Source organism: Theobroma cacao, chromosome 3 (assembly GCF_000208745.1).
Source record: "Theobroma cacao cultivar B97-61/B2 chromosome 3, Criollo_cocoa_genome_V2, whole genome shotgun sequence".
Taxonomy (NCBI): domain Eukaryota; kingdom Viridiplantae; phylum Streptophyta; class Magnoliopsida; order Malvales; family Malvaceae; genus Theobroma; species Theobroma cacao.
The window spans coordinates 26,472,220-26,484,980 of record NC_030852.1 but is presented as its reverse complement, the minus strand read 5'-3'; the positions used below and the strand labels follow the sequence as shown (position 1 = coordinate 26,484,980).

Below are 12,761 nucleotides of genomic sequence, written 5' to 3'. Positions count from 1 at the left end.
GTTCTTTATCGCTCTCTCTCTCTCCTTACCCCTTCACATCCATCCAAACCTGCCCGTTAATAGCACGACAAAGCCACTTCCCCATAAAAACAGAACAACTTTCCCACTAACGCCAGGACAAACGACGTTACATGCCAACCCAATCAATCGTCGACACATTTTGACGGAAGCAAAGCAAACGTCGTTAAAACCGATCCCGGGAAGGGGAAGCCGCCTTTATTAATTAACAAAGAATTTTTCTTGTTTTTAAATATATAAGCTCCCTATCTGGTCCCCTTGACTCTTCCCCACCATAACAGTCCACCGGGTGTAGCCGGTTTGATAAATGAAGTCGGACGGGTTAATGCCGGTTGTTCAGTGGGTTAGAAATTGACCGGGGTTGAAATGATTGCCATTGCCTCCGCGGTTTTGACAACCCTTGGTTAAGTCCCTCGACCCCTCATCAGACACACACAGAGAGACAGGGACGAGAAAAAGAGAGAGAAAGAAAAAGAAAAAAAAACCAGAGAAAGAAGATAGAGAGAGAAAGATAGTTTTTTTTTTCAAAATAATTTCTTTAGGGTGTGTACGAGCTCTGATTTTTCATCTGCCGCAATTGATATAGGTGGAAGAGAAGATAGAGGCTGAGGTGTTTTCTGCAGAAGGAAGGGGAAGAGTGAAAGCGACTAGAGATAGAAAGTGGAGAGAAAGAGAGAGAGTAAATTGATTGATTGATGCGTAAATCAAGAAGATTGGTGGTGAATTGAGAGAAGAATAGGCTTCCTTTTTGAGGTGTTGGAAATTTATTTCGTTGATTTGATCAAAGTTTCAGAGAAAGAGAAAGAGAAACGAGAAAAGAGAAAGACTTGTGCTTCGAGGTGAAGAGAGCAGATAGGATTTTATAACAGTGGTGATGGTAGATTAAGTGGAATTCTAGTTTGGGTTTTTAGTTTGAGTGAACAATTTGCGAGTGTCAGATGAGAGATCTGAGCTAAAAGATTTGGAAGAAATGACTACTTCGGAGGTATCAATTAAGGGAAATTGTGTTAATGGAAGAGGAGAGAGTTTTTCCTCTGGTTATAGCGAGCCAAATGATGCAAGGAGCACCATGGAAGGGCAAAATGGTCATTCCACTCGTCCCGCTGCCGTCAGAGGTAGAATTCTTTTCTCCTTCCTTCACTCTCTCTCTTTTCTAGATTTCTTTTCTCCATCTCTGTCGATCCAGGTTCTCAATTTTGGTTTTTGGTTTGCCGCTATATGTTTACTTTGGTTTTGTTGTGTGTGTGGAAATAGACCCTGAAACGGCGCTGTATACGGAGCTATGGCATGCATGTGCTGGACCTCTTGTGACTGTCCCTCGCGAAGGGGAGCGCGTGTTCTACTTTGCTCAAGGTCACATAGAACAGGTTTCCCTTCCGACTTCTTTCTTCCAGTTTTCTTCTTCTCTCTTTTTCCCATTTTATTTTATTTTGGCCTCTAGACGGAACCCGTGCCACTTAACAGTCGTGTTAATTTTAAATGTTCTTTAGTGGACAATGAATGTGATTTGAAGTGAGTTATAGTTTCCCTTCGTTTTTTCTGTTTATTTTTGTTTTTCTGTTTCCATTTCCGGGTTTGTTTTTAATTTGCTCGTTAACCACAAGTTCTGGTGAATCAGGTTGAGGCGTCTACTAATCAGGTAGCAGACCAGCAGATGCCAGTATATGATCTTCCGTCAAAGATCCTTTGTCGCGTGATTAACGTTCAATTAAAGGTTCCTTGCTCCTCTGTTACTACGATTTGTATGGATTTTTCTTTTTCTTCTGGGTTTTGTTTTGCTAACGAGAGGTATAATCTTCTGCTGTTAATTATATAGGCTGAACCAGATACGGATGAGGTTTTTGCACAAGTGACTTTACTTCCTGAACCAAATGTAAGCTTTGTTCTCAATTTTGTATTTTGTTACTCTGCAGTTTGCCTTAGGAGTTGGTAAAGAGTTGAATTTCTATTGGTTTGATGATTGCTTCTTTACCCTATCTAATGTTTCCAGCAAGATGAGAACACCGTGGACAAGGAGCCTCCCATTCCTCCACCACCACGGTTCCATGTACATTCCTTTTGCAAGACCCTGACTGCCTCAGATACAAGCACCCATGGTGGGTTTTCAGTGCTTAGGCGGCATGCGGATGAATGTCTTCCACCATTGGTTTGTGTTTATCTTCTACGGATGTGTAGTCCCTTTTTGGTTTTCCTTTGTGATAATCAGGCTGTGATTCATTTCGGTTTATTTTTTAACAGGACATGTCACGGCAACCTCCAACCCAGGAGTTGGTTGCTAAGGATTTGCATGGAAATGAGTGGCGATTTCGGCATATCTTCAGGGGTAAAGCTTTTACACCTAAATAATTAGACACGTGTAAATGCAAGTTTAGTTTTCGTGCTTATGCATGATGCACAATGAAATTCAAGGAGTTTGATCGTGAAATGTTCATACAAGTTCTGGTCAATGTATTCTTTTATTTTTTTAACTTGGTTCTCTTCTGATTAATCAGTTACAAGTTAAAGTTGTTTAGTTTACAATTTGATTCAAATGTTGATGGGAATACCAGGTCAACCAAGAAGGCACTTGCTTCAAAGTGGATGGAGTGTTTTTGTTAGCTCCAAGAGGCTTGTTGCAGGGGATGCATTTATATTTCTAAGGTTTGCCTGCTTTCGAACTTTTGCTGTGGAATTTGGTGTTTTAGCTTGGAATATTTTGTTTGAGCTTGATAATTAATACATGGAAATGAAATGTAATTTCTAGAGGTGAGAATGGAGACCTACGTGTTGGTGTACGACGTGCAATGAGGCAGCAGAGCAATGTTCCTTCATCAGTAATATCAAGCCATAGCATGCATCTAGGTGTGCTTGCGACAGCATGGCATGCCTACACAACAAGAACCATATTCACTGTGTATTACAAACCTAGGTACATAGATCAGGCTACCTATTTGATGTGCTATTACATATTTACTGGCATGATACTTGACAGCTCCCAAATAGATCAGTGGGTGATGATTGCAACTCTAACAATGCTGTTTAGAGGAATTTGTTCCTGTTTCTTGTACTTACACTAATCAATTTTCTGTTATAGGACAAGCCCAGCTGAGTTTATTGTTCCATTTGATCAATATGTTGAGTCGGTAAAGAACAATTACTCTATAGGGATGAGGTTCAAAATGAGATTTGAAGGTGAAGAAGCTCCTGAGCAGAGGTATGGCTTGTGTCTTCCTGTCTCTTTGATGACACTATATCCTTCTATGGCTTCATCAAAAAAATTGTTTTTGAAGTCTCTAGTATGTTACTGCATAAAGCCAACAGTTTTCAACTTGATATGGAGACAAACTGATATAATGTTTTCCATTTTATTATTGCAGGTTTACTGGAACAATAGTTGGAATTGAAGATTGTGATCCAAAAAGGTGGCAGGATTCTAAATGGAGATGCCTCAAGGTAGATTTTAACTTGACCATTTTACAGTTTCTTAGATTAATAAAACAAATGGTAGAATGTCTCAAAGGTTTGGGGATTTTGAAACAATGTTCTAATAACTGTTATAGGTGCGATGGGATGAGACTTCTACCATACCTCGTCCAGAGAGAGTTTCTCCTTGGAAAATTGAGCCTGCTTTGGCTCCTCCTGCCCTAAATCCCCTTCCAATGCCCAGGCCAAAAAGGCCACGATCAAATGCAGTGCCTTCATCCCCTGATTCCTCTGTGCTTACTAGGGAAGGTAGGTCCTGTCTCATGTAATGGATTTGTAATATAATTTCATGTAACAGCTCGATGGGAGAGATCAATGGAATTTCATTCATTTCCCAGGTTCATCCAAAGTTACTGTAGACCCTTCACCAGGTAGTGGGTTTTCAAGGGTCTTGCAAGGTCAAGAATTCTCGACCTTGAGAGGCAACTTTGCTGAGAGTAATGAGTCTGACACTGCTGAAAAGTCAGTTATTTGGCCACCTTCAGTGGATGATGAGAAGATTGATGTGGTTTCTGCTTCAAGGAGATTTGGGTCAGAGAACTGGATGTCTTCCGGGAGGCATGAACCAACATACACTGACCTTCTCTCAGGTTTTGGGTTAAATGCTGATTCGTCCCATGGGTATTGTCCACCCTTGGCTGATCAAACTTTAGCAGCTGGGAATCCAATTAGAAAACAACTACTCGATAAGGAAGGGAAGCTTGGCTCTTGGTCCCTCATGCCCTCGGGGCTCTCGCTCAAGTTGGTTGACAATAATGCAAAGCCTACTTTGCAAGGTTCTGACATGCCTTACCAAGCACGAGGAAATGGTAGATTTAGTGGTTTTGGTGAGTATCCTATACTTCAAGGTCATAGGATTGAGCCCTCACATGGAAACTGGTTGATGCCTCCCCCAACCTCATCTCATTTTGAGAGTCCAGCTCATTCAAGAGATTTAATCTCGAAAACATCATCAGTACAAGAGCATGAGGCTGGAAAATCTAGAGAAGGAAACTGCAAGCTCTTTGGTATTCCTCTCATTAGTAACTCTGTTTCATCGGAGTCAGCAGTCTCCCATATAAATGTGTTGAATAAGCCGGTGAATCATATGAAACCTTCCTCACACCAAGTTCGTGCATTTGAATCTGATCAAAAGTTTGAAAAGTCAAAGGTCTCTCAATTGCCGGAGGATCTGTCTGCTTTTAATGAGCAGGACAAAACATTTCAGCTGGGTCAGCCCCATACAAGAGAGATTCAAAGCAAACCTCCTAGTGTTTCAACTAGGAGCTGTACTAAGGTTCTGTCACTCTCGTCTTGATAATATAACTTGCTGTTATGAAATCTGTAAGGAGCTTGCTCATTTTTTTTTATTTTCAGGTTCACAAGCAGGGCATTGCTCTTGGTAGGTCTGTGGACCTTACTAAGTTCAACAACTATGAAGCACTGATTGCTGAATTGGATCAATTATTTGATTTTGGAGGTGAATTAATGGCTCCTAGAAGGGGTTGGCTTGTTGTTTATACTGATGATGAGGGTGATATGATGCTTGTTGGAGATGATCCCTGGCAGTAAGGATTCTTGTCTTCATTTTAATACATTTCACTTGTTTCATATGTTTGATGGCTTACATCATTATTAAATTCTTCCTTGTAAATTAGGGAATTTTGTGCCATGGTTCGCAAGATTGGTATCTACACTAGGGAGGAGGTCCAGAAGATGAAGCCAGGGTCCTTGAGTTCTAAGGGTGAGGATAATCCAGTTTCTGCTGAAGAGCTAGATGCAAAAGAAGTGAAATGTCCAGGATTTAGTGCAGAGAATTGTTAGGCTTGGCTGTAATGGTTCTGAGAAATATTCTAGGTGCGTAAACCCTCCTGGCAATTTCTAAATGTATTGGATCTTGTTTTGTATAGAATGTGGAAAAATGATCAATTTGAGTTGACCATGTTGTATTTGCCTTAGATGCTGCCTCCCTCATTTTTGCTTTTGTGTACCTTGTTCCAGCATCCCAAAGGTTATTACATAGTAAGTAACATGTGCCATTCTTGTTTCAGCTTTTTGGTGGAGCATCAGGAGTGCTATAGTGACATTCCAGTTGGTTAGAACTTGAATTAATTGAGTTGAAATTGACTTGTGAGTCTATATTGGCAGCAAGTTTGTCTCAGAACAGACATAGATGGCACAAATGGTATATCCAGTTTTGGAAATGTTGTGGAGGTAGTAGTGTATGGTGTCTTTTATATACATAAATATGTATACCCGAATTTGAATTCCAAGCGTGGTTACACCAGCCTTGCTTTTGCAACCATCCTCAATACCCCCTTGTACAGAGATGGTTTACCACCCTCCCCACCCCCCCCCCCCCCCCCCTCCTTCCTCTTTTTCAGCCTGTGAATGTAAGTAAGTTAGTACACAATCTAATGTCTTTTCAAGTAAGCATATCATTTTGTTGGTTTTTATTGTATTTTTTAGTCAGTAGTACACATTGTTATTGGGTGCATTTCTGCAAGGATATTGTCTTTGCCATATAGCTTGACGTAGCCAAAATATTTATGCAGAGCACATTATTTATAGCGGTGTGTTTTTTCAGCAAGTAATAGAAAGTTAAATCAGTTTTCTTATTTGTTAAAACACTCCTCTGTGATTGCGATTGTTGACTCTGTTGCAATGTGTTGCTCGATGCCCTTGATCCTTCTCTATGTTGTGAAAATTTTGTAGTCTTGTCTGGATATTCTCTATAATAATTCTTGGAAGCAGGGTTTTGAGTGGCCATTTGTCTGGTCTTGCCTCGAACCAAAGGAGATGCTGTTGGGTGTGGGTCGTCGGTTTCTATAGTTGGGAATGATATAGATTGGTGTATTTTTGGTGAGAACCAATATCTGATAGAAAAGGAACGTTGGGACTGTAAATTGTAATCGCATCCAAAACAGTGCATCAGTTACGAGGAAGGGTGACTATTTCATGACTGCATGGGTAGAACTACTCTAAACATCAGTGTTTGCCAGGAACTCGACCAGATTGATTTCTTAACGCCACTGTCGCTAGATCCATTGTATCCAGCTGCTTGGTAAGTGCGTGAATGGTAAGGCAATTGATTTTTGACTATAAACAGTGGAATTCCTGTCCAATGCTGGCCGCCCGAGTAGTGGGATTGGGTTGGAATAATCAGCATTTTGATGATATTATATTATTTTCTTTGCTCGACTTCTTCCTTTCTGCTTGGAAAATGTAAAAATATATATATTCATAGTCTGACTAACATTTCTTCCGCGAGACCAAAGGTTGTAAAAGTGCAGGAGCCCCTGGTGGGAGCAAACTACATCAGGGCCCCATTCATTCACTCGAGATCATAATAAGCCTTTTACTTCAACTGGGACATAATAATTTGGAGAGCTTATCCACGTTGAATGTGCACCACATGTTTTTTGGTGTGGCAAAAAGGTTTACATACGATTCCATGTTTACTCAAAGTTAGTCTTTTAACCAAAGCAGCAGAAGTCGTGTAACTCACAAGTTGGCTTGTTGAGGGCAAGTACCATAACCCCCTTGCTCACACAAAGTCACGATTAATACCAACCGACCAAATCTTAAAGACTTTCAGAACTGAAGACAACGTGGTACAAAAATGATACTGATGCCTATGTTTCTAACTTTCATATCACATAACAGAAAAAGAACAAATTAAAATAAATAAAAGGCCCCAACTTTCCAAAAGTCTTTTAAAGTTCACAGTACCATCTTTAATCATCTCACATGTATTGTTTGACAAAAAATCTGTCTAAATTATCAGGTGAAGTCAAAAGTAAGATACGTTTTAAATTAATTGAAAGAATGCAGCAAGGTGCTTACCTATCCAGGATCAACAAATATGTGCTTTTAAGTTAAGCTAGAAAAGGTTTAGAGAGAGTCTGGGCAAATTTTAATAGCAGAAATTATTAAGAAGCTTAAAAAAAAAAAAAAAAACTCAAAGATTACAGATTCTCAAATTCTTCCAAAAGCTTTTAGTTCATCGGGAGTTTCCCACTGGTTCAAACTAATTTAAAGCTCTCAAGGTTGGACTTGTACACACTTGAAACAAAATGCACTTTGCTCACTTTCTCTTTGGAGATAACAAGTCTGTTTGTAGTTCAGATACAGTTGCTGAAGAAAAACTATATCACGTTATGGAAGCCGGCTGAATCCAGAAGTACAGCTTTGATCTGCTCAGGATGGATGTCCTGCCCTTCCTTGCATTGCTGAAAATAGGAACACACATCAATGATAAATGAATCATCAAACACTGGAAAAGGATAACCTCCTCTCTATTACTTGCATTTCAAACCACAAAGGAGAAAGTGATGCATCGATCTTCAGATGCTTTTGTCAATAAAAAAGTATAAGGGCATAACAGCTCATGCACATCAAAATCAGGTGGAAAAGCAGATGAAAAGATTGAACTAAGTGGATAGTAAAATCATTCAATTTTATAAAAGATTATAATAGTGGGGCAAAAAGAGAAGCAGGAAAACGTTGTATTAACTCCCCCAGTTTTTTTTTTTACCGAGGATTCACAGCTTGGAGCAATACATGGGTTCAGGCTTTTCATTTGTTTGCTTTTAAGAGGAGCAGGTGAGTTTTACGAGACTCACCATCGCTTTAAACATCTTATGGTGAAAATTTTAAAAGCAAATGAGAACACTTTACGATGGTAAGAAATTGTACCTCAGCTCGAAAGATATCCATGGCAAAACCATTGAAACAGCTAATGACTGCTTGCTGGATGTCTAGCCCAAGGTTGTCCAAAGCCCTCATTGTGGACAGCAGAAGGCCTGGTCTGCGGCCACAAAACATGTGGATGTTTACAGCTTTTCCTTCTCTCAGTCTTACTTCAACCTGTATATACAGCAAATTAAAACCAAATGATTCAAAAGTTCTGCAACCACGACAGCTAAATCAGTTCGCATCACAATTTGTATAAAACATACAACATGACTCAATCTGTAATGCCGCCCACATGCAACCCACATAAAGGAGAGTGCAGAGAGAAAAACCCATGACCCCACAATACCCATTATGCACTTGTGGACTGATTTTACCGGATATGCCTGCCAAAATATGTTCATTATTTGGCAACTAGTACTGGCAATTCGTGTTTGTGCCTTTTAATCATGTTTATGATACAATTAATTAAACGTGTCAAGATCATAAACACGCGACATAATACGATATAAGTTACTATAACTAACACGCTTATTAAACAGGTTAAAATAAATTTTATATGATATGATATGATTTATAAACCGTTTAAATAATTAACACGAAAACACGATTAATATAATTAAATTAAAATACGTACAATATAAATAGAATATAATTTCATCATTCAGTTCTAAACTAATAATCGTATGTAACAAGTATAATAAAATCCACCATTATTATTAATCATAACAAAAAAAGTATTTATATGGGGTTTAAACGAGTCATAAACAAATCATTTAAACGTGTTTACATGATTGGTTAAACAAGTAATAAACAGGCATGGGTTATACAGATATACAATGATACAATTAACTAAACATGTCTTAATCGATTTAGGTGGGTTTTATACATTTAAGACAGAAAACACGATTATCCTTAACTCAAACTCACTTAATTTGATGTTGTGTTGTCGTGTCCTATTCAAAGTTACTAGGTCTAGTGGCAACCCACGTGGACGAACATTTACACTAATGCATGACTAATTAAATACTGATCTTGCTAAGACTCAAGAAAGTGAGAAACTAAATATGGTAGCAGAAACTAATTTAAGTATGCCGGAAATAAAAGTGAGTTTATGATATATGATAAGAGAAAAATGAAAGTAGCTTATCAGCATAAGGAGACGAATTTACCCTTGCTGGCTGCCCATTTGGACTGGGTAATGAACTGGGGCAAAGTTCATCCTTGATACGACTGGGTAAGGTAACTGGCGTGGGCGTCAAAGGATGGAAGCTTGTTGTAGGTGTGAGTGAAGAGCTAGGAGGGTTGGACTCCAATTCATTGTGGAGGTCATTGATCCTTTGCAGAAGTTCCTTCAGGTACTCAATTGCATCCCCAAGAATAGAAGCTCTATCCATCTATTAGTAGAAGGGTAAATGTAAATCATACCATTTCTAAGAAGCAAAACTGAAAGAATATGAAGCCTTCCTTAGCAAGTGAAAGTAACATGTTCTTTGTTCAAGTTGGATGGGATCAAAATTAAATTGTGAAGTTAATGAACGAAAGCACAAACATCTACAGAAGAGTCAAGCACTTCCATCTGAAAAAGGTTCTCATATTAGTTTTGATGTTTGAGAACTTTGTGTACCAGTACAACGCAAAGGTACCTAGCCATTCTGACCCTAAGAAAAGTCTCATCACTCAATCTGAAGCACAGTATTGGTGAGTCCACACCAAAATTTTCTTTGACAAGAAGCCTCAATTATCATAGACTCATTTGAAATTGTTTCAGTAGTTTTTTTTTTTTGTACTTTATAAGAATTAATGAACTGCAGATACTTATTTACCCATTATCTCTGTCTATAGCCATATATTTTCAACCTTAGAACTGAATTTAAACTACAAATCACCCTGAAAAATTCGAGTGTATAAAAATGACAAAAGCAAGGAAAGTACAAGATAAATAGGCTGGAAGAAGAGACAGAAGCAGTGTAAAGGACAAGGGTGAACGCCCGGCAAAAACAGGAGGCAGCCATCAAAGGATAGAGAAGAGAACCAAATGCAGCCATAGAAAATGAAGTATGTTGCTGCTCCAATACAAAAGACATGATAAAAAAATATATATTATATATTGCAATTATCGAGCATCACTTTACTTATGGATGACTTAAAAGAAATAACTTGCTGGAATGTGGTCCAAAGGGAAATTAAAAACACTCTACCAGACTCCATGTGAGAGAAATTAATGCAACTTTCTCAGAACATTTTGGGGGAACATGTAAAAACAAAAGATGCCACTCATTCACACATAATACAAAAACACCAACCATGAAAACAAAGATAAAAAGTCAGAATATTTGACATTTCTGAGGATCTAAAATAACTCAATAATTCATACTTGAATTCACGAGATAAAAACGAAAAGAGAAGGGGAAAAAAAAAGAAAAAGAGAAACGTGAAGGAAATTCTTACTTTGCTAATCTTCGGAACAACAGACCGCAACATGTAAAGCCTATCATTGAGTTTCTTTCGACGGCGCCTCTCAGCCATCAAATTCTTAGCAGGAAGCCCCTTCTTTTTACCCTTTTGATCTCCTCCAGTGACAGTACTGTTTGCATTCGAAGTATTCCCACCATTTTTAAGAGTTTCCTCCACCTTGTTATTCTCAGTAAACTCATCTGAATCATAATTTAAAGCAGACCCATCAATACTCACATCTTCTAGATCATCTCTATAGATAATTTTCCTCTTCTCATTCTCTTCATCCATTTCTTTTTTCCCTTTATCTCCCTCAATTCCATTCAAAGCATTAACCTTTCCTCCACCGAACAACCCGAAATTCCCTCCACTATCAGCTAAATTCTTCCTCAAAGCTGCTCTTTTTTGGAAAAGAGTTGGTTGTGCTCCGACTGAAGGAAAACTTTCCAGTGGCCTTAACACCTTCGACCTATTTAAAAACAGAGCATTTCCAGGATTCTCATCAAATCCTTGAAAACCCGCCAACCCCGCACCATTTTCCGGTAGCTGAACCATCCTAGAACTCGAAAACTGAGTCTCAGGACACAAATTAGCAGTGTCTATCTGATTACCATGGCTTAAATCAGCGAAACTACCCAAAACCCCAGCATTTCCCCTGTTCAACAGAGTAGTAGCATTTGTTGCTTGGTTGTCAAGGAACCCAATTTCACTCAAATCAAACCCATGCTCTAAAGGGTTATTAGAAACAACGTTAAGGAGTGAAGATAAGGTTGGTTTTGGTTGCAAAAAGTAGTGTACCTGAGAGGGGTCAAGATTGTTGAAAACAGAGGAAGACGGTGAACAGGAAGAGGAAGAATCCACTGGATGATGCTGCTGCTGATGATGATGATGATGCAGCAAAATATTATCTTGATGGTCAGCAAGATTTGGTGAAAATGAAAGGTCTCTAATATCTTGATGGCTTGAAATACTGTTGTTTGCTACGTACCATTCTTCTTCTAGCATGGACTTGAATGTAGACAACGAACCCATCTCTTCTTTGTTCTCCATTATAACACTATTGTTATTGTTGTTGTTGCTGTTGTTGGTCCTGTTCCATGAAGCAGATTCTTCATCTTCTTTATCTTCCATCCAAACGACACCGCCGTTCACCCTCGAAAGCATGGTTTTTGGACAACTCTTGGTTCTGCAGGACTTTTTTTTTTATATATATTTTGTATCGGGAAAGTGAGAGAAGCAAAAACTAAGTTTGTTTTTGTTGAGCGGTTATGGACTTGAAATAGTGAGGAAAAAAAGGCAGCTTTGAAAGAGAGAGAAAGTGAAGAAGACGTTGCAGAAGGAAAAGGGCAAAAGCTTTTTGATTGAATCAACGAAGAGAAAACCAAAAATATAAGATGTCGATTTTAGAGAGCAAAGCATAGACTGTGACACGCTACTCCTTTGAACGTTACACTAATCACTACTGCCCGGTTGGCTCTATCTGATTTTTTCTTCTCTTAAAGATATAACATGGAAATTTAAGCTGATGCATTCCCCCACTTGTAAAATTAAACCCAATTTTTGGTAGCACAGTCTGAATATGTTGCCACATGTGCTTTGTTCTAAAATAATAATAATAATTATTATTATTATCAGTATTAATACGAGTAACCTTTATGAGTAAGTTGGTATTTTTCATCATTTACAAGATGACAAATTTCACTTGAATTCATATTCTCAACGGAATAATGAATATTTAATAACCATTTTACCGTATGACTAATAAAATATTACGTCAAGGAACATGAATTTTGATTTGATTTTTTATATATATTATGAATATGAAATGCACACGGTGTATAAAAATTAATATATTTGTGTAGTTCAAAAAATAACAAATTTATACATTTATATAAGTATTTAAATTTTTCATCAGTAAATAGAGTTTCAACAAACTTACGAATATAAAAATAACCATGAAATCATGTTTACTTATATCTTATCACACAATTTACATTAAAATTTAAACTTTAAATCATTTCTTTTATATTCAAATTCTTTTGTGTTAAATTTTTTAAAATTAATATATATGTATGTGTGTTTAACGTAAATAGTTTACGTTACGAACTAAGGAGGACCCAATTTAGAAAAGAAATCAAAAGTCTAAGCTG

The 12,761-nt window shown here is 38.0% G+C and overlaps 2 protein-coding genes across 2 annotated transcripts; one reads left to right on the top strand and one right to left on the bottom strand.

The window, feature by feature from the left end:
- On the top strand, positions 298–6,077 carry LOC18605192 (auxin response factor 2). The gene is made up of 15 exons (XM_018117665.1): positions 298–1,133; positions 1,273–1,385; positions 1,637–1,732; positions 1,835–1,891; positions 2,009–2,164; positions 2,257–2,341; positions 2,568–2,658; positions 2,762–2,926; positions 3,092–3,211; positions 3,375–3,450; positions 3,558–3,729; positions 3,819–4,756; positions 4,837–5,027; positions 5,118–5,316; positions 5,511–6,077. The coding sequence occupies exons 1-14, from the start codon at positions 989–991 to the stop codon at positions 5,281–5,283; spliced, it is 2,571 nt and encodes an 856-aa protein (XP_017973154.1). The 5' UTR covers positions 298–988; the 3' UTR covers positions 5,284–5,316; positions 5,511–6,077.
- On the bottom strand, positions 7,313–12,103 carry LOC18605190 (transcription factor ICE1). Its single transcript, XM_007038054.2, has 4 exons — positions 10,606–12,103; positions 9,327–9,551; positions 8,158–8,328; positions 7,313–7,691 (listed from the first exon to the last, which is right to left on the bottom strand). The coding sequence occupies exons 1-4, from the start codon at positions 11,773–11,775 to the stop codon at positions 7,608–7,610; spliced, it is 1,650 nt and encodes a 549-aa protein (XP_007038116.2). The 5' UTR covers positions 11,776–12,103; the 3' UTR covers positions 7,313–7,607.